Source organism: Topomyia yanbarensis, chromosome 2, assembly GCF_030247195.1.
Source record: "Topomyia yanbarensis strain Yona2022 chromosome 2, ASM3024719v1, whole genome shotgun sequence".
Taxonomy (NCBI): domain Eukaryota; kingdom Metazoa; phylum Arthropoda; class Insecta; order Diptera; family Culicidae; genus Topomyia; species Topomyia yanbarensis.
The window spans coordinates 139,251,105-139,271,665 of NC_080671.1; the positions used below are offsets into that span (position 1 = coordinate 139,251,105).

A 20,561-nucleotide genomic window follows, 5' to 3' on the forward strand; every position below is an offset into this window, starting at 1 on the left:
CAAATATTGATATTGACTCGAAAAATACAAAATTATCATTTCTCGATATATTTTGTTATTGATGATTGTGTAAGGGTTAGAATAGCATAAACATAGAAGAATCTGATCTCATTTATCATGCGCTATTAACAGGTATAGTTAATTATATCATGTACATTTTTGCAACACATGAGATTTTATAATTATATTCCTTGGGGTAATTAGGAAACCATATTCTGCTCAAATTATCACTGCAGCCATAGGTCAATGTGACAACGTTCCAACAGCTTCAAATTGATATTTTATTAGTTTTTAAATTGTTATTACTCCTAATAAGCACTTCTAGATTAATTGTAACGCTATTGAATTAAATCACCCATAATTACAGCGAACTGGTTGATCTGGTAACTGTTCTCAACCATCCAGTAGAGCGGGTCCAGAACAATTTCAGCTGTGACTACGAATTTACACAACCGGCAGCTGGGCTGCAAAACGAATCGTGCGACAAAAGAAAATTCTATTCACTCTACTACATATGGGCAGGAAAGTTGGCTGGGTGAGCAAGTTGCAGAACTCCGATGACACATTCTTTCGTGACGTTTATAACGATTTGACGAATCTTCATTCGACAAATATGTTATAACTTTATCAAATGAACACCTACATAAAAACTTATTACAGATTCGGAAAGTAGACAAAATTTCACAAATGATTCAACCAACATAAACTGAATATACTAGAATATGACGATTTGACTTTTATTGAAATACGTTGAAAGTTCTAATTTGTCACGCGTTGTAACGTCACGTTACATTTTCGGTCATAAAACAATCCTCTTCCAGTATAGTCAATTAATGTTCATTGAATCTTTCGTGAAATTTTGTCTACTTTCTAAATCTGTAATAAGTTTTGATGTAGGCGTTCATTTGATAAAGTTATAATATATTTGTCGAATGAAGATTCGTGAAATCGTTGTAACGTCACGAAAGAATGTGTCCGATGCGTATGCACCGTAGTTGCATGACTAGTTCCAGTTCAGGAGAAACCAGATTCCACCAGCGAAGCGATACGATGAATTGGTTTCGTGATTTAAAAATTGTTTTTCATCTGTACATCCGTCGCTGTAGGTCCGTTGGCGTGATTTAGCTTCCGAGTGGAGTTTCAGGAAAACACACCCATCCAAACTTTAAAATGTCTCACAGGTCGTGACGCCGTTGCTACACGATAAATTATTCATGCGGGATTGTTCATCCGGCTGACAATGAGTTCAATGGAATGTCAGATCATCGGCTTTTCAAGTCGCCATTAATCAAGCTTCCCGAAGCGGTGCGTTATGAATTGGTTGATGTCATCGCACATTTCAGTTTGAAGAGGATTTTTTACCGGTAATCCACAACTGACATCATAATTGAATACTGCTTAGCAAGTTGGAGACGATTTATTTAGAATTTTACAACAGTTGGGCGTGAGATTGATTGGGGATAACAAATCGTAAACCATGCGATCTATGAGATTATTCACCCACTTGGACTGTAACAAAAAACCTATTTTAATCCACCTAGCGGTGCAATTGTGCCTTTCTCAATCATGAATCACGAGAATGTGTGCGTTGTTTATATTCATTAAAAGCTTTTAAATGCATATATTACATTTTATTATTGTACATCACATGACAACTATATACAGGAAAATAAATCATCATTCGAGTTCTAAAATTTTGAAAAAGAAAAAACAGCCACGGTAATATTGAACTGAAAAACCTGTTTTAATCCACCTAGAGGTGCAATTGTGCCTTTCTCATTTCTCCAAACAATGATACAATAGCTGGTTCGTACAATATAACATTATGGAAATGTCTTTCATTCTTATTACACTTGGTAAGTATATATAAAAGCACCTTTTTGCATTCATCGCGGTATCGGTTTGAATCGGAGTTTTCTATGTGATCGCACTCCACAACCCGTAACTCCGGAGCCGGAAGTCGGATGGAGATGGAATTTAATATCAGTTTCCGGGGACGCAACACCTTTCGTTTGAGACTAAGTTGATCACATCGGTCTAGCCATTTTCGAGAAACCAATATAACCGTTATTCTGAATTTGGATACTTCAGGATCCGTCGATGGTGGCCAGTGTGACCAAAGAGCCTTTGAATGACTGTTGGGGACCTAGATCTACAAATTCAACAGTTGTGTACATTTTGGAAAAAATTTCACCTTTTTACATCCATCGCAGAATTCGTTAGAATCGCGATTTGCTGCGTGATCGTACGTATCACCCTGTAATTCAGGAACCAGAACTCGGATCCACACAAAATTCAACAGCAGCTGATGGACCTTTCATTTAAAATTAAGTTTGTCAAAATCGGTTCAGAAAATTCCGAGAAACCGATGTGGACAAATCAACAAATTTTGTTTTGTAACCAGCCATCTCCGAGAAACCGATGTGGACATTTTGTTAACAAATCCGCACATACACACACATACATACATACATACATACATACATACATACATACATACATACATACATACACACATACATACACACATACATACACACATACATACACACATACATACACACATACATACACACAGATATTTTGCGATCTCGGCGAACTGAGTCGAATGTTATATGAGACTCGGCCCTCCGGGCCTCGGTTAGAAAGTCGGTTTTTGGAGTAATTGCATAACCTTTCTATATGAGAAAGGCAAAAGAATAATATTTAATTAGCTTAATAAGCATGAGTTCAATGTTATCTTCATGTGATTATAATTTGGAAAGGTTGGTGGAATGGGTTTGAACATGTAGGGAATGGGGGGTTAGTAGAGTGGGAGTGGAGGATGCGTCAAAAATCCTTCATCTTATTTCGGTATACGGGGTGGATGAAGGAAATGCGGGCGTGAGGGTGGTCTAAGAGGAGGGGAGTGATGAAGGATGGTGGCGGAAGGGCAAGGCGGAGGGAGGGGCGGCGACGCAATACTCAACTGCATATTTTGCCTTCCATTTGAGACTTGGTTTGAGAAAATCGGTTTAGTCATCACCGATGAACCGATGTGACTTTAATTGTGGAATATGCCCGGAATTCCGGAATCGTCGATAGTGGACAATATATTCAAAGAATGTTTGATTGGCAATCAATGATCTAGATCTGCGATTAGAAGTAATTTGGTGACCATTTCAATAGTTTTTAGCCTCTGAGGTATTGCGATTGTACCGATTTATATGGGAAATTCCAGTGTATCCTTACTAACACCCCTGTAACTCCGGAAGCAAGAGTCAGAACCGAATGAAATTCAGCAGCAGTCAATGGCATTACTGTATCTTTCATTTGAAATCAAGTTTGTAAAAATCGGTAGAGAATTCGTTGTGTAATGGGTGTGATATTAGTTTAGGAACTTGGCGGGTTCCCCGGGGGCGTCATGAACCGTCATAGGTGACCAATGTGGTCGAAGCTGCTTGATTGATCATTAGTGATCCAGACCTGCAAACTAGAGTAATGTTACATCAATTTTAATATGTTTTACATCATTTGAACATCATGGTGGTACCAGTTTATATGGGAATTTGCTGTGTAACCGCACTCTTCAACCCGTAACTCCGGAACCGGAAGTCGGATCAACTAAAAATTCAATAGCAGCTTATGGGAGCGTTATACCTTTCAGATGAAACTAAGTTTGCGAAAATCGGTTCAGCCATCTCTGAGAAAATTGTGTGAGTTTAAATGACACACACACACATACACACACACACACACACACACACATACATACACACACACAGACATTTGCCGATCTCGACGAACTGAATCGAATGGTGTATGACACTCGGCCCTCCGGGCCTCGGTTAAAAAGTCGATTTTTACAGTGATTGCATAGCCTTTCTTTATATGAGAAAGGCAAAAAGGTGCGAAATCGGCAAAGTCCCAAAAAGTCGATTTCTATAAAAAAAAAATTTTCGAGATAACATAAAATCTCGACGTTTCATGCATTTTAAAGATGTTTGGCATCAAAAATACGAATTCGATTTCTGAAATTTCATGGGGTCCCCCCTTTGAAAAAAAATTTGAGTTCCGGCTTATATGGGAATTTCATGTGTGACCGGACCGTTCAGTCTATATTTCCGGAACCATACAAGCGGTCCGTGCGAAAGGTATTTGAGAGACATTTTAGCGAAATTTTTACCTTTTTTGCTTCCATCCTAAAAAGTCGATTTCCAAAAAAAAAAAAATTTCGTGATAACATAAAATCTCGACGTTTCATGCATTTTAAAGATGTTTGGCATCAAAAATACGAATTCGATTTCTGAAATTTCATGGGGTCCCCCCTTTGAAAAAAATTTTGAGTTCCGGCTTATATGGGAATTTCATGTGTGACCGGACCGTTCAGTCTATATTTCCGGAACCATACAAGCGGTCCGTGCGAAATGTTACAGACATCTGTGGGGATAATATAGCTATCATTTGGGACTAAGTTTGTGAAAATCGGCCCAACCATTTCCGAGAAACTGATATGAGTTTGCTAGTTATGAAAGATGGCCGCTTTTCCCGGGCACTTCCGGAACCGTCTATGGTGGTCAATGTAGTCAACGAAAGTTTGTTTGGCCGTCGGTGACCTAGAACTGCAAAGTTAAGTTATTTGAGAGACATTTTAGCGAAATTTTTACCTTTTTTGCTTCCATCGGGGTATCGGTTTGAATCACAATTTGCTATGTGATCGCACGCCACAACCCGTAACTCCGGAACCGGAAGTCGGTTGGGGATAAAATTTAATAGCCATTTACGGGGACGCAATACCTTTCATTTGAGGTCAAGTTTGGTCGAATCGGTCTAGCCATCTCCGAGAAACCGATGTGACTGTTACTCTGAATTTGGATACTTCCGCCGGGGCTTCCGGAACCGATGATGGTGGCCAATGTGACCAAAGAGACTTTGAATGGCTGTTAATGACCTAGTACTACAAATCGAAGCAGTTGTGGTCACATTTTGGAAAAATTTTCACCATTATACATTCATTGCAGAATTTCTTAAAATCGACGTTTTCTGCGTGATCGTACTCATCACCCTGTAATTCCGGAACCGGAAGTCGGATCCATTAGAAATTCAATAGCAGCCTATGGGAACGTTGCACCTTTCATTTGGGACTAAGTTTGTAAAAATCGGTTCATCCATCTCTGAGAAAAGTGAGTGACAGACACAGACGCACATACACACACACATACATACACACACACATACATACACACACAGACATTTGCCGAACTCGACGAACTGAATCGAATGGTATATGTCACTCGGCCCTCCGGGCCTCCGTTAAAAAGTCGGTTTTCAGAGCAATTGCAATACCTTTCTATTGAGAAAGGCAAAAAGTCGAAAATCAAAATTCTGAAAATCTGCTCCGATAACGGTTTATGCCTGGTGCCAACCAACTAACCCAGTTCAAGAGCAGAACATAAAGAACCCTAAATGAGCGGTCCTAAATCTTTTGTTTTACACCACTTTAAAGTGTTGATATTTATGTTGACCCGTCACATTATTCGAGTCATTTCTCCGTCCGCCGCTTCTCACTGTTACCCGCCACATTGAATTACTCCACGGCGTCTGAATACCCTTCGTACGGAGGGGGAAGGGGAGGACTGCAGAGGCTGCGGATGGCGATTTATGTTTTGATCGGCCATAAATAATACGATTATGAACGGAAAGGCATGCTTCTGAGTCAGAATCGCAAAATATGACGTGATCGGGTGCGCGGCTAACGCGAAACCTCCCGAAAAAAAAATAAAGAAACACACATTTTTGGCGCCCGCTGAGTTGGAAAGATTTGCAATTCGTGGGTTCAGAGCACCAGAAGGAAAGCAAACCCCAACGAAGAACAAACTCGGAGGTGTGCTTCGGTGTTGCTGCTGCTGCTGCTGCTTTTGCTAATTAAGCACTTTTCTACCACTTGCTGAGAGTGATGGCATGTGCGTTTCTGGAATTTATGATCCTGCCATTTCCGTTGTGTTGCTACCTCTCTCGTTCGTGGGCACCTGTGCGAGCTGGAATGTGCTATTGAAGTCAAGGTTGAATTTTCTTAGCATATAATTTTAAATATTGTAATTTGAAACCTCATTACTAGTTTCAGGGTCACGTGGGACAAGCTTCGGTGGAAGGGCATATCTAGATGGCACACGTCGATTTGACCTTGACTTCGGAATTTAGTCAGTGAAGCGTGCGAATGCGTCAGAGACCTTGGAAGTGAAATGGAATTAGGAACATAATTGCTAATCATGGGGCGTTCAAAAGTACAATGAAGTGACAACATGCTTGCACTTATTAGGAACGGTCTATCCAGTTTTCAAGTTCAGATTTTTAACTATTTCCCGAAACGTATCATACCGTATAAGAGAAAAGCACTTTTTTGTACGAAGATTTCCAGCATGAAGCGTAGAAAAACTAGATTTGATATTTTAATTCTACTTACCGTCCCGTCTTAGTGATGATCATCTCCGTACCGAGATCGTGAAACTTGTCCCACAGTTCTTTCGTTTCCAGATGACACTGCACCGGCCGTAGATCTTCAGAGTTGCAGCTTCCAACGATCCGCGATTTTGTCTGCGTGAATAAAGTTTGAAAGCTTACATTGAATATCAACCCGACTCACACACCTTTTTCCGTGCAATCCTTACCGAGGCAGGTTCCGGCGTCAAACGGTCCTCATCGGACGGACTGGTTGGTGTGCCCGTAGTCCGCGAATGGTTGCCCCTTTTGGTGCCACGTGAAGGCGTTTCCGAGTCACTACACTGCTCCACATCGACGTCGGCATCGTCATCGCCCTCCGGGAACCGATCGACCGATATTGGACCTGAATCGGACAGATGAGAGAGAGAGAGAGAGAGAGAGAGAGAGAAGCGGAGATAAAACCCCTATGATTAGCTAATATGTTTAGAATGCATTGAAAAGTGATTCCGTTTATCGCGTGAAATTGCTGTAAAGCTACCAGGCAGCGATATGCATTCGAATAAGCACAACCGCCGCCAATCGATAAGTGCGCTGTGTATGTTGAGTCAGGAAAACAACAGCTCTCGTTACGCCCGAATAACGCTGGTAATCTACGGCAATCCGAGGAGGCGGCGCGAAGCAAAAAAAAAACAGCAGAAAAGTTTAGCTTATAAATATGGACTAATTAAATTAGCATGTAAATTAGCCGTGAAACAATTAAAAGTGTAAGCGAGTGGGAAAAGAAACAAGCAAATCTCGAGCAAACGGTTGATAAGACCGCCACCGCTGAAGAAATGGAGCCAACACACACAGGGGTCTGGCGAAACCATTCCAAACGCCAAACGCTTCGGGAAGGGTGAGTTGAAGAAGTAGGTATTTGCGACCATCGCGTCGGGAGCGCTGTAATCACAAATCGGTCGCGCTAACGTGTGGTGAAGAATTATTCAAATTTCTTAATTTATTCTAACTCGGCGAAGCCTAATCAAGCAGTTTTTGTTTGCTTGGATCTTGTTCCAGTGGCGCGGCCGGAGTTTGCCGCCCCCCCCCCCCCCCCCGCGCTATATGACGACGAGAGCTGAGAGATGACTCGTAAATCATCATAAAATTTCGTCGGCTGATTTATTTGTTCGAATACTGGTAGACTTTGGGGCGTTGTGTTTTATTTTCTTGGAGCAGCAGATTTTTTTTGCTAGGCCGCTCGAATTGTGAGGGAAAGCTCGGACGTGTTAGGAAACAAATGAGTTCTCAATTTAAAAACCTTTGGTGGTGTATATTGGGAAGCAAACCTTATCGAACCTAGCGATTGAATATTTAACAGAACTGTATATGAGGCATTCCACACAAAATTTACCATTCCAATTTTTCCAAAAGATTTTAGTTTCGGTTTAGCTGTCAATTTCCACGTTTGCAAAGAAATCCTTTCTTTAATCGTCAGTACTGTAATAACTAAAGAAGATACAAAAACAGTCCAGCAAGCATTATAATGTCATATTATTTATTTACTTTTAACTTCAATTAGCAAGTGATTACTAAGTAGGGAAAGTTATGAAAATTTTAGAGCCATAGTACTCAAGTGAGAGCAAGGATGTGGAATATACAGATCGAAAAACTAGAAGTCGCAGGTCATTAGCAACAGATTTTAAATCTTACGGACTAATCTTTTGTTTTCTGCTGGCAGGAGTCGAGCTTAACCCTCCGGAAGCCGCGCAAATTGAATATCGTTAAAAATAACAATAAAGAGTTACATAAATATGGATTCACATTGATAAGTGATACGATCTATACAAATCTTGAAATGTTATGAAGCTTTATTGCTCTAGGCAACCGGCTGCCGAGAATTATGATAGATTTTTCGTTCGGTGAATTATATCCAAAATTCTCACTGTGCAGAAAAGGGCAACTTCAGCTGCGAACTGTCGTGCACGACACATTCAATATAATGACGTATTAACGGAATGATGGATTTCCCGTCAATACGTCAATCCAACATTTTTGCCATTCTCAATATAAAGGTACTGCAATTGCTCTGAAAACCGACTTTTTAACCGAGGTCCGGAGGGCCGAGTGACATATAGTATTCGATTCAGTTCGTCGAGTACGTCCGTGTTTGCACGTGACCAAAAATGTTACTCATGTTTCTCAGAGGTAGATTTTGACAAACTTAGTCTCAAATGAAAGGTACAACGTTCCCATCGTTATGGAATTTTAATTGATCCGACTTCCGTTTCCGAAATTACAGGGTGATGAGCACGGTCACACAGCAAAACCCGGTTTTAACGAACTCTGCGATGAATCTAAAAAGGTGAATCCAAAATGTAACCACAAATGATTCGATTTATAGTATTAAGTCACTAACAGCCATTCAAAGTCTTTTTGGCCACATTAACCACCATCATCGGTTTCAGAAGCCCAGGCGGAAGTATCCAAATTCAGTATTACGGTTACCGTAAACCGGGGTGACATTGATCACTTTTCGAAGTAATCATTGCATATTTTTAGACGCAACACATTTTTCTCAAGTTTAATATTTTTAAACCATGTACTGATGTAAGGCGAACAAGATTGAATGGTTTTTCCTCAAATTGTGCGCTTACAGCTATTTTTCCAAAAATGATTTCAAGTTGATGTCCGTTTTCGTGTTCCGGGGTGACTTTGATAACCTGCATGTTCACCCACATTAAGTTATTGATGTCAATGTTTTTCATTCAAATGTTTGTTTAAACTAATTCTGGAAAGATACTCATTGTTAAATAGATGTTAATTGGTATTATACAAAGTATTCAATGTACTGTAAAATTCGAGTAAACAAAATTCGTATAATTTGTGTCCAACTAGAATAAAAGATTCTGAAAACCTTTAAAACTGCTAAAATTGTTTTATTTCAGTGCTTTATTAATGTACCAAATGTTTCATCCATTTTAACACATTGGAATATTGAACAATAAAAAAAGTTGCGAGTTTTAGCTTAAAAAAATTTGAAATAATTGCCAACTAGTTTCACAAAAAATTGTATTTAAAATAAACAAACTCTTAAAAGTAAATTTGGTACATCCCACTCTAAAGGAAAATAAAATCTCGCTTGTAATTTATTACTCTTACTCAAATCTGAGATGTTTTATAAAAAATAGACACTTTATGAAGCATCTTAAAAATAAGGTAAAGTCAAATTTCGGTTTTTTGTTGTTTTTTTACCCAAAAACCGAACAAAATACTCAAAAGGTATAACAAACCAGTATTTCATAAGTTTAGAGTAAAAATCATTTCAAACTAAAATGATTCGGTAGACTATTCTGGTTTAAAAAGCGAAAATCTACGAAAAAAGATTCGAGTGATCTAAGTCACCCCGATGATCAAAGTCACCCCGGTTTACGGTACATCGGTTTCTTGGAGATGGCTAGACCGATTTGAACTTAGTCTTAAATGAAAGATGTTGCGTTCCCGGAAACGGACATTAATTTTCATCTTGATCCGACTTCCGGTTCCGGAGTTACGAATTATGGAGTGCAGTTACATAGAAAATCCCGAATCAAACTGATAGGGTAATTTGGGGGAGAGATGCCGCACATTTCTAAAAACCGATCCTGCATCAAAGTAAACCATTCAATAATTGATGAAATCAATGTTATCAATAGCGTCTAGTTTCTAAAATACTGTGAAATGGTTTTTGTCCCGAAAAAAAATTTATCAAATTTCCATGAACATTTTACAAAAAATGGTCATTGCGGAAGAGATGCCGCATGTGCGGGTGAGACGCCGCACCGTGGTCACAAACTGAAAAATGGTGAACAAAAGTATTTTTTGGCTCTCATTGATGTTTTTGTGATTAAGTGTCTTCAGCTGAGTTTCATGAAGTTTTATTAAACTTATAAATCGGCTAGCACCTTCACTTTTCTTAAGGGGGTAAAGGGGGTTAAGGAATAAACCGAAGTAACCAATACTTAGATACATCTTGACCGTTTAAATATATGGATAAATAGACTCATAATCCTATATGTCACTGTGTCAGGTCCGTTAGTTTGTGGATATACCTTATTAAGAACCTGTACCCGACGCAAATGATGATTTAATTACATTCCGAGGTGAAAAAAATGCATTTTGGTTATGCATCCTCTTCCATTGAGTGCGGCATCTCACCCGCAATTTTTTATGCGGTATCTCTCCCAATTGTAGGGGAGAGATGCCACACGACGACATTTTCCTCTAAAATTATGGATGACCGTGCTCATGATCAGAGTGCCTTCTAAAAGGTCCCAGTTATTCAACCGATACATGATTTACCTAAAAAAAATCGAACTATTTAAAAGAACGAAATTTTAATGTGTTGCTGAAAAATGCAACTCAATGCACAAAATCAATTATATTTAATTCATGAGTAATTAAAAGAATTATTTTACATTTCTAGAGTTATAATTCTCCGAAAGACAAACTCACAATATCATATTACCGTATAAAAGTGACCCAATATACAAGATATGGAGAGTGCGGCATCCCTCCTGACGCGGCGTCTCTCCCGAAATTACCCTACACAGTAGCACCTCGCCATACAAAGTTGTGACAAAATTATTAAAATTAGTTTATGTGGCTAAAAATTGGGTTTTAAACTAATTTTGGGTCGCTGAATCTAATTCAAATTCCATAATTCTTTTTTTCGACTATTTTTATTTATTTTTATTCAAACCCAATTTTCTAGTTAGAAGAGTGCGCGTTGTGCCTCCACAAAGATATCCTTGTCCTTGTCCTTGTAGCATCATTTAATTGACCAATACACAGTGTTTTAAAACGTCGTTTTCGTGCCCAAATTAATAGCGTCTAAACCGTTAACTTTAGAAGTATAGTTTGTTCGGAGAAGTTGTTGTTCTTATGATTATGCATCCACAGGAGTATACCGTTCAGTGATTAATTCACCTATAAGTGATATACGAAATTTATTTTCCGAACTAATTAAGATAGAGACTTTGTGTCTTCAGCAAAGTTGTAGAAAATATTACTGCAATTGCTGAAGACACCATATATCTAGCTTTAATAGTTTACGAGTTATGGGACATATTATATGGAAGACCCCTTAAAATTAGTTTTTTCATGATAACTTTTTTAGACATTCTTCTATCTTCTTGGAATCTTCTACAAAGTTATATGGGGTATCGAAACACATATTTTTGCCGAACATAGTTACTTCCTATCTGTTGAATTTAAAAAGATATTCCACATTTTACGACTACCTTAAACAACTCGTTAAGGAGCAAACAACATCGTAACATACTAAAAGTACAAGCTTTTAGCTTTTATATAGTCGCCCGATTGTTAGTCGACGCGATTCTCCCCGAGTGTTATGTTCAAAACAATATCCCATCGCAGTGATATAAAATGAAATATTCAAGCGCGCTGTTTATCGCAGCTTCATCCTTACATGGTAAATTGCATAAAACATATTCATCGATGTCCAAAAAAAGGAAAAGAGAACTTTGACAACAATCAAGATTAAAGTACAAAACGTAATATATGGTGCTTTCGAAAAGTGTGTCAAGTGAAATTTAAACAATCAGTGGATACTGGTAAGCTTGAAAAAATGATGGAAATCCCACCAGAAGGTTTGTTAATGTCTTTCGTGACATTTATTTACGCTTGGGGATGGCGAATAAAATATAAAACGATTTTTAGAAGAAGCTAAACCTCTTCTAGAGGAAGAAGAAAGGTTTGAAGATGACGGAGAAAAGCGATTATTAAAAATAAATTTATCTAATTTATAATGAAAATATCGACATTATTAAACACATCCAAATCTACACTTCGATTATTGACAGACAAACCATATGCATTGCATGATATAAGCGAGCGTGTTCTATGCAATTTACCATAAAAAACTGTTTGTCGCAGTGCGCTTGAATATTTCATTTTATACCACTGCGATGGCATATTGTACTGAACATAACACTCGAGGAGAATCGCGTCGACTAACAATCGGGCCACTATATGAAAGTTATAAACTAGTACTTTCAGTATGTTATGATGTTGTTTGCTCCTTTTTGCTCCTTAACGAGTTGTTTAAGGTGGAAGTTACCCCAAAAATATCAAAAAATTTGGAATATCCAGAATCAACAGATAGGAGGTAACGATGTTCAGCAAAAATATTTCGATACCCCAAACAATTTTGTAGAAGGTTCCAAAAAGATAGAAGAATGTCTAAAAAAGTTATCATGAAAAAACTAATTTCAAGGGGTCTTCCATATAATATGTTCCATAACATGTGAACTATTAAAGCTAGATATATGGTGTCTTCAGCAATTTCTTTTGTAGTAACATTTGCTACAACTTTGCCGAAGACACAAAGTCTCTATCTTAATTAATTCGGAAAATAAATTTCGTATATCACTTATAGATGAATTTGTCACGTAACGGTATACTCCTGTGGATGCGCAATCATAAGAACAACAACTTCTCCGAACAAACTATACTTCTGAAGCCGACAGTTTAGACGCTATTAATTTTGAGCACGAAAAGGACGTTTTAAAACACTGTGCAATGTAGTACCGGATTGTCAGGTGATCGCTGTGCATGTAGTCTTCGAAAACTTTCCCACTCATGTTTGTCACCAGCGAAGGACTACCAAAGGTTATATAGATGATGGGTTCCCGGCCGCCTCAGCAAGAAGTACTGCTGGCGCAGTTTTACATCCTTCTTTGCTTGAGCTATCCAAGAATTAAAATCGCCTCCAGTGTCTGCCGTGTGCCGGGTCTCTTATCAGAGTCGTGTTTACCATTTCTCGACTAACTTTTTCTATCTGTTCCAATACTATTTTTCCTTAAAACTGTTGGCGCCATAAAAATACGATAATCCTGGTTTAATGAAGATAGGTGCTTCTTTTGCAGTGCTCATTAATTACCTTCCGATCTAGTCCAATTGCATGGTAAGTGAAGGCAGTATTAAATGTGAAAGCTTTATCGGGTTTCAATAATATTGCCAGGCTACCAAAATATTCCGAATTTTCATTTTCACCATTAACAGAACTATCCCTGGCAGCACTGCTTCAGCGGAACCCAATCAGATTAATTGTAATAACTTCTACTCTACTGATAATACTTATAACTGTTAGTGTTGAAAGATATTAGTCCCAGTTATTAGCCTTACTTGTCGTTGTACATATATGTGTGCTTAGTCGTTTAGAAAGGTGGTTGTTTATCCATAACATGGACATGAAAGGGTTAAAAATACCATTGGAATTCTGAGCAAGAATCAATTGTTGATGGAAATAACGAGAGAAGAGCAATATTGTGCCAAAGTCTACTGATGCTCAGAGTAGGACTGCAGACACTTCTGCAGCATCATTATGAACATGGCCGGCTATGCCAGGATCACAGCTTTCCGTGCCACGTTTGATATTTCATCGGGACCAGGGGCTTTCTTTGCTTTCAGTCACATCGACGTTTCTGTGAGCTCGTACTTAGTCACCCGAGCAAACGAAATGCCCCTAATACCCCAATGCTCATGGGGTTTGACATGGGTGTTTGAAATGGTTTCAACCCATGAAAACACCATCACCATGGTCCGGTAGACCCCATATAAAATACCATATGTTGGTATATTTTTGGGTTACTGAGACCAAAGTATGGTGTCTTCATTGTTGTGAATTTTGGCACGGACCATGTTTAAGGTCTTTTCATGGGGCTATGTGGTGTTTGAACCCATGAGTATTTGATCGGGCACTTGCTGATTGTTCATGTTTGCTGCTTCTTCTCCTCCGTACGGTGTCAGTGGCCTGGTAGATGGATCGTGCTTCAGGTAGAGGCTCTCAACTATTACACTGTTCAACACACGACCGGGGAGCAGAACGAAAAAAAAATGGCGAAAGTTTGAGGTCCCAAGAAACCCGTGGTGAAGAAAATTGGAACGGGGCTTCACGGTTTAAAACCAAAGTTTGTATGGAGAACTAGGGGTGGTTAAGAGGTAAGATATCAATGAAAATGGTCATCTTAACTTGTCGCATAAAGTTTTACATAAAATGCTTATTACATCGAAAAAGTAATCTATGCAAGTTTAAGGGGGTGCCAAACCAAACCAAACTTTGGTTTTAAACTGTGAAATCCCGTTGCAATTTTTTTTTCAAAAAGTACTTCATGATGATTTAGTTGAAACCGTAGATCCCCGCCATATTTTTATTTGTTCTGCTTCCAAGCCCACTTCGTTGGGAAAATTCGATCAAAAATGTACATTTTCACCTGAAAGATTCTATTTTTCAAAAAAATCGCAAAACTTTAGGTTTAAACTGTGAAGTACAGTTCCAATTTTTTTCAAAAAAATTTTTCGCGGCGATTTAGTTAGAATCACAAATTCCTGCCATTTTTATTTGTGCTGCTCCCAAGCCCAGTTCGATGGGAAATTTTTTTGCAATCATAGGGCATTACAGTAAAATTTTCGATTTTGGAATCATTTTTTCAAAAATTTCCAAGTCCTTGGATCTAAAAAATTTCCATGATTTGTTTTCAGCGGTTTTCGTTTGTTTTGAGACTAGATGCTGATGTTTCATGCTATTTTTAGACATATTTCAACCAAAAAAAATCGATTTTCAACATTTCGTGTACTCCCCCCCCCCCCTTTGGATTTTTTCTTATAATATGAAAACAATATTTAAACGCCGCACCCCCTTAATGATGTCCGATCGAGCTAAAATCTTGCGTAGATTACTTTTTTGATGTATTTAACATTTTATGTAAGACTTTATGTGAAAATTTAATTTAAGATGACCATTTTCATTGATATCTTGCCTTTTGAACACCCCTAGTTCTCCATACAAACTTTGGTTTTAAACTGTGAAGCCCCGTTCCATTTTTATTTTCTCAAAAATTTCTTCACCAAGGTTTCCTGGGACCTCAAACTTTCGCCATTTTTTTTTTTTTTCGTTCTGCTCCCAATTTTTTTTATTTTGTTTCGCAGTGTTATCTTCAGCTTCCCTGGAACCATTTTAGCTGGCGTCGCCCGGTCCTCCATTTTAGTCACCTCAGGGATCTATTTCTTGGTACAACTTCTTGTGGCAATCTGCCTTGCTAAGCTTGATCTCTCGTTTCAAACCGGTCCTTGCTTCCTGTGCCTGTATTTATGTGTGTCAAATTTAACTCAATTTTCTCCACACATTTGATAGCAAATTAAGTTAATGTCACACCAATTACTCAGCGAGAACTCGACCGATTCTTACAAATCTTAATTTCGAATAAAAGATACAATACTCCCATTGACTGCTAATGAATTTTGTTCAGATCTGACTTTTTGTTCTGAAAATACTGCGGTCGTCAAACGGTGAGATAAGATAGTTCTCACAAGTCTCCTCTCTTATGTCTCCACGCGAGTCTAAGTCTATTGATGACATTTGGTCCTTAGACCGGCGATGACTGGATGCTATCAGCCTTCTGCCGATAGTAGCAGAATGAGAGGGTGTGAAGGTGAACGGATCTAGTCGTGTTAACAGTCCAGTGAGGATAAAAGTTACAGCCGGTTGTAATAATTTCGTCATCGTCATTAGCATAAATTTGGCGAATGTTTGGAAAATGCTGTGGATCTATCAAATATGTCCGTTTTATGTTCTGGACATAGAACTTTCGTAAATTTTCCTCCAAATGTTGATGTCACTTCGTATATGTCGAAAACAAACTAATGTTGCCAACATGAAAACTTTTCAGAATTTGTAATTGTTTCGATTCGATGTTTACCGTCAAACATGCAAATAGATAACACATATTGATTCATCAAAATACGGCCGTTTCAGCATATTATACAAAGATCAGAACCCAGGCAATAAATTCCCAAACATGAGCCACACCACTCGTGCTACAGCTGACCCACATTATCGTTAAAACAAACACTTGTTAACATATTTCGGCTAAAAATAAACTCGGAGCGAGATTGCGTGACGCGTCTTCTTTCGGTGCCCCAATACATTTTCCAGCCACATATAGACAAGTCGATGGCATCCACAAGCACAGGAACATATAATCAGTAGATCTGAAGCGTCAACCATTTCGAAACGAAATTTTTTCACCCTTTTTTCGGCGTGATGTTAATAATTGAAAACTCTGCCCGAAACGCCTCTTCAGCACGCTCATAGACGCGCCGGCTTATGTGTCTCTTCGGTTTATGACGGACCACATGACGGTCTATCTCCTTCTGCAAGGGCCGCTAAACGGTTGGTCGGAATGATATGGTGGCACGATTTAAGTAGTACCTGATAAAATGGAGCCTATTATTATTGAATTTTCTTCGATCGGTCCCGGTTTTGGGTGTGGTTAAATATATTGTTTATTAAAATATAGGAACCAAATTGAGGATCACAGCATTCTTCTGAAGCCCACCCGTTTAGTTTTCAGTAGGATAAATATAAGTATTGAGGTTTTTAGTAAGATTTTTTTCCACTTGTAATACCAGGGTGGCCAAAAATGCATATTGAGGAGATAACAGCTGCTCTGGCTGGTACAGAAGCATGAAAATATGTTGTGGCGACAGTAGCTTATTGCGGTTGTTTTGTCATAATAGAATAACGATAGTTTACTACAGTGGTTTTCATCGGTATATTTTGAGGTAATTAAGTAGTAGTACTTTTAAAGTTCAGTTTGTATCTGACGGTTCTATGTTTTGTCAAAAAAAATTACAAATACCTAAATTTAAAAAAAATTACCTGCGTAATTGATCAAAAAAATTGCTTTCAGATTAAAAATTTTTGTTTGGCTTTTAAAAAATACTGTGAATCCGAAGCAGTAATTTGAACCATATCTTTATTCAACCAAGAGGATTTTTTCTCTGATATATTATTAAAATTATTGAGCATTGCTTTAATAGATCACCTCTAATCCTCAAGAAAAATTCCTCTACAGAATATATGTCCAGAAAATCAATATTGGGTTTTACGCGTCAAAAAATGTGTGCAGAGGGGCGAAACTTGCAACGCTTAAAATCAACTGCTGCTGTATTTCCTCCGAACGGATGAAGCATAGATTGACCTTCCGTTTCTCATGTGCTAACCGATACTCGCAGTAGAAATAAGAAAAACAGTTTGTTTTCGTGACCCGTTTTCTGCAACTAAAATGACTTTCTTTATTTTGTTTTTTTTTTACTGTTAGCGCTGTGGGTTTTTGTTTCCAGTCTACGCTCTCACTGATAGTTGTAGAGTTTTGGATGTTTGTTTTGCTTCCTCTCAACAATATCTAGTTATGTGTCTCTGTTTGGTGACTAAGCCAGTCCATACAAGGCACGATGTTTTCAAATTATATGTGGGTACATTGAGTTAATGGTAAGCGGCTGTTATTAGTGGTATAACTTTATAGGGAAAACTTAAATAAATCATAAATCGGTTATTCACATACACTAGTGCACTAGTGAAACTGTTGATATCAGACTCTCAGTTAAAGTAATTAATATCATTCTATAAATATCTGCAAAAACTAATTTTAAATGAATCCCGAATCTCAGGAACTAGGAAATGTGTACATCCCGCCAATATTCCCGAGAAATAAATTCCCAGACTGGAAGCAATGGTTTTGTGACCGAACACTAGCTGAAGCACAACGGTACTCCAGGGACCTACTAAGAATTGCTAAACCGAACACCGACCGGGAAAATAGATGATCCCACTATCGATTTTCCACCCACTAACCCTATGCTATGGTTCTTTCGTCATCCCAGTTCTACTTCGTCCACTTCCCAAGTCGTTTTTCTTTGTCTTTATTATTTCGAAGACAGCGCGCTTTGGTTGGAACTTTGGAACAATTTTCCCATGCAGTGCGGCGCTGGCTAACGTTGTTGTGTTGGTGTGGCCACTGCAGCAGCAGCAGCAGTTTCCTCGAGAGGGTTGTTATTTTTGCTATAACGGAGCTCGATAGTTTTGATGCCTCTCCGGGGAAGCCGCTTTTCTTGGTTATCGAGAATTTCTAATAAGTTCAATTTGTGATATTGGTAAAGTTTCGAACTATAGCTCGACAATGAATCGATGCTCGGAGGGATTGTTTGTCGATAACCATAAGAGAAACTGCTTCCAATAAGTTGATTATAGCCACCGAAAGCTTTTCCCTCTAATCTGAATCATCTGAACAGCAATTAGCTCCATTATGTACTACGCAAATAATTACCATCAGTGAAACATGTTCACAGCTCATGAAATAGCTGAGAAACTTTCGCAATTTTCAGCGCCCCTCAATTGTTTGACGCACTTAGAGTGTTGAATGAATTTGTACGGTTTGCGTCGTGAAGCTATACGTCAAACTGTAAACTGTTTTGCTGCTCGCCCTTGATTGAACGAGTTTAACAGATTAGTGAAGAGTGTTCCCACACCTTAAGATCAACGCAGTAACGGAACCGGTAGCAACGGTACAAATAGGTGCATCACTCAAAAAATACATACGTAGCTCATCGTTGATTGAATGTACTTCTGCTACATGTCCCGTCTCGCGTCATGATTGCAAAGCCATCAATTATCGCATAGAACATCGACAGTAGAACCTAGTCACTGCTATGCATGAGCGAATCGATATCGTTCATATTTTAACGCCTTCTTCGATACAAAAAATCCGCATTTCATCACGCACATTGCCGCCAAAGCAGGCGAGTTATGTTAATGTTTTTTGCATTTTTTTTTGCATACACACAATAACCTCCGGTTTGCTTGTTGAATTTCAATTAACAGTTGGCGGTTCAAGCACTTTCCTCCGGTGCATTAGCTATAGTTGGCATCGCGTAATTAGCCACTTCGACAACGACAAAGCAAAGGTTGAATTAGTAAGATGAGTGCATCTATTTCCAGTCAGCGCTATGAGCATGATAAGCCTAATTAGATCTGAACTGTTGTACTTTTGATTTCATTCGCCAGTGATATCTGGTTTCGTATTAAACCTAACGTGTAGTGTTCCCAGGTTTAGCTGGCATCGAGAGGCCACGGGAAACTACAAATGATTGCCATTTCCCATTTATTGTTTCTCATAGTCGTAAAAAAGAAACTTTTTCTTAATTCAGTTAAATCATTTCCCAGCTACCGAATCGAAGGATTTCGTGCTAAAAATCGTAGGAAAAACAATGGTCAAACTTACAAGCTGTGGTCCACTAGGATGTTGATAACAGTCTATTATCTTTCTACGGACAAAACCAGCCTAAAGGGCCCTGTGGCATCCGGCGGGTTGAAGTATCTCAACTAATAATTGATCCACTGGATTCCTGTTCCCATATCGTAAAAGGCGACTGAAAACAGGAGTCCTCAAGTCAAGGTGTTTCTCCGTGCCGAGGACTGACTGGCTGGCAGGACAAAAATATGCCAGTCGCGCACGGAGTGTCGTGGGTCTTACCCATGCTGTGTTACGCGAATCTCCGATACAGTGGACGTTTGGTTCTTCGTAAATCGTGGGATTCAAATGATTGTTATGTCTCCAATATCGCTCGTTATAGGCGATTATAAGCCAACGTGTTTGATATCTTCTAGTTGCTGTACCGTAAAACGGGGTATCTTTGATCACCGGGTTAAGTTTGATCAAATAAGACTTTTTTCAGTAACGTACGATAAAATGATTCCCTCTAACAAAATCATCAAAACAAAATACAAATCATTTTCTAAACATGTTCAGCATCTACCGGCAACGATTATTTCGTCATTTAATGTACCTTTTGTTCTATTCTATTCTAACCCTTACACAGCCAGTATTGAAAAGCATCCTGGAAAACACTGCAATTATCCTGTAGTGTTTCTCTTGTCAATATTAATATTTGAAGCATATTTTCATATGTCGCAAATATTAAAACGACCAGGCCTACTGTGCAGAGGTTTGGGTTTGAAGGTGTTTCAAAATTGAATGGCGATTAAATTATTCATTTAATGAATAATTTAATTAACGAATTGTTTTGAATCTAAAGGGAGGAAGAAACGAGGACAACCGTACCGACCGTTTCAGTTTAAAAGGGATATATAAATCGTTGAGGGTGACTTGGCTGAGAAGGTTAATGTCACTCCTTTGGTCCTTGTGGATGGGACAGAGGTATTTACACCTTGCCCTGGCTAATAAGCCTAGGTTAAAGCGCTTTCACTCGCTCTGCGTTAAGGACGAACGAACAACGGTACGAAAATCGAAAAGGAAATTTCT

General features: G+C 38.7%; 1 protein-coding gene across 6 annotated transcripts in view; it reads right to left on the reverse strand.

Moving 5' to 3' along the window:
* The window catches only part of LOC131681532 (T-box protein H15-like), a 135,129-nt gene that overhangs the window by 89,440 nt on the left and 25,128 nt on the right, over positions 1 to 20,561 (reverse strand). For 4 of the 6 annotated variants that reach the window (XM_058962353.1, XM_058962351.1, XM_058962352.1 and 1 more), the window contains exons 2-3: positions 6,627 to 6,823; positions 6,443 to 6,573 (exon numbers count right to left, since the gene is read on the reverse strand). In XM_058962353.1, coding sequence (XP_058818336.1) covers positions 6,443 to 6,573; positions 6,627 to 6,823 — 328 coding nt within the window. The remainder of the gene's footprint in view (positions 1 to 6,442; positions 6,574 to 6,626; positions 6,824 to 20,561) is intronic. The other 2 variants (XM_058962355.1, XM_058962354.1) reach the window with 1 other exon arrangement.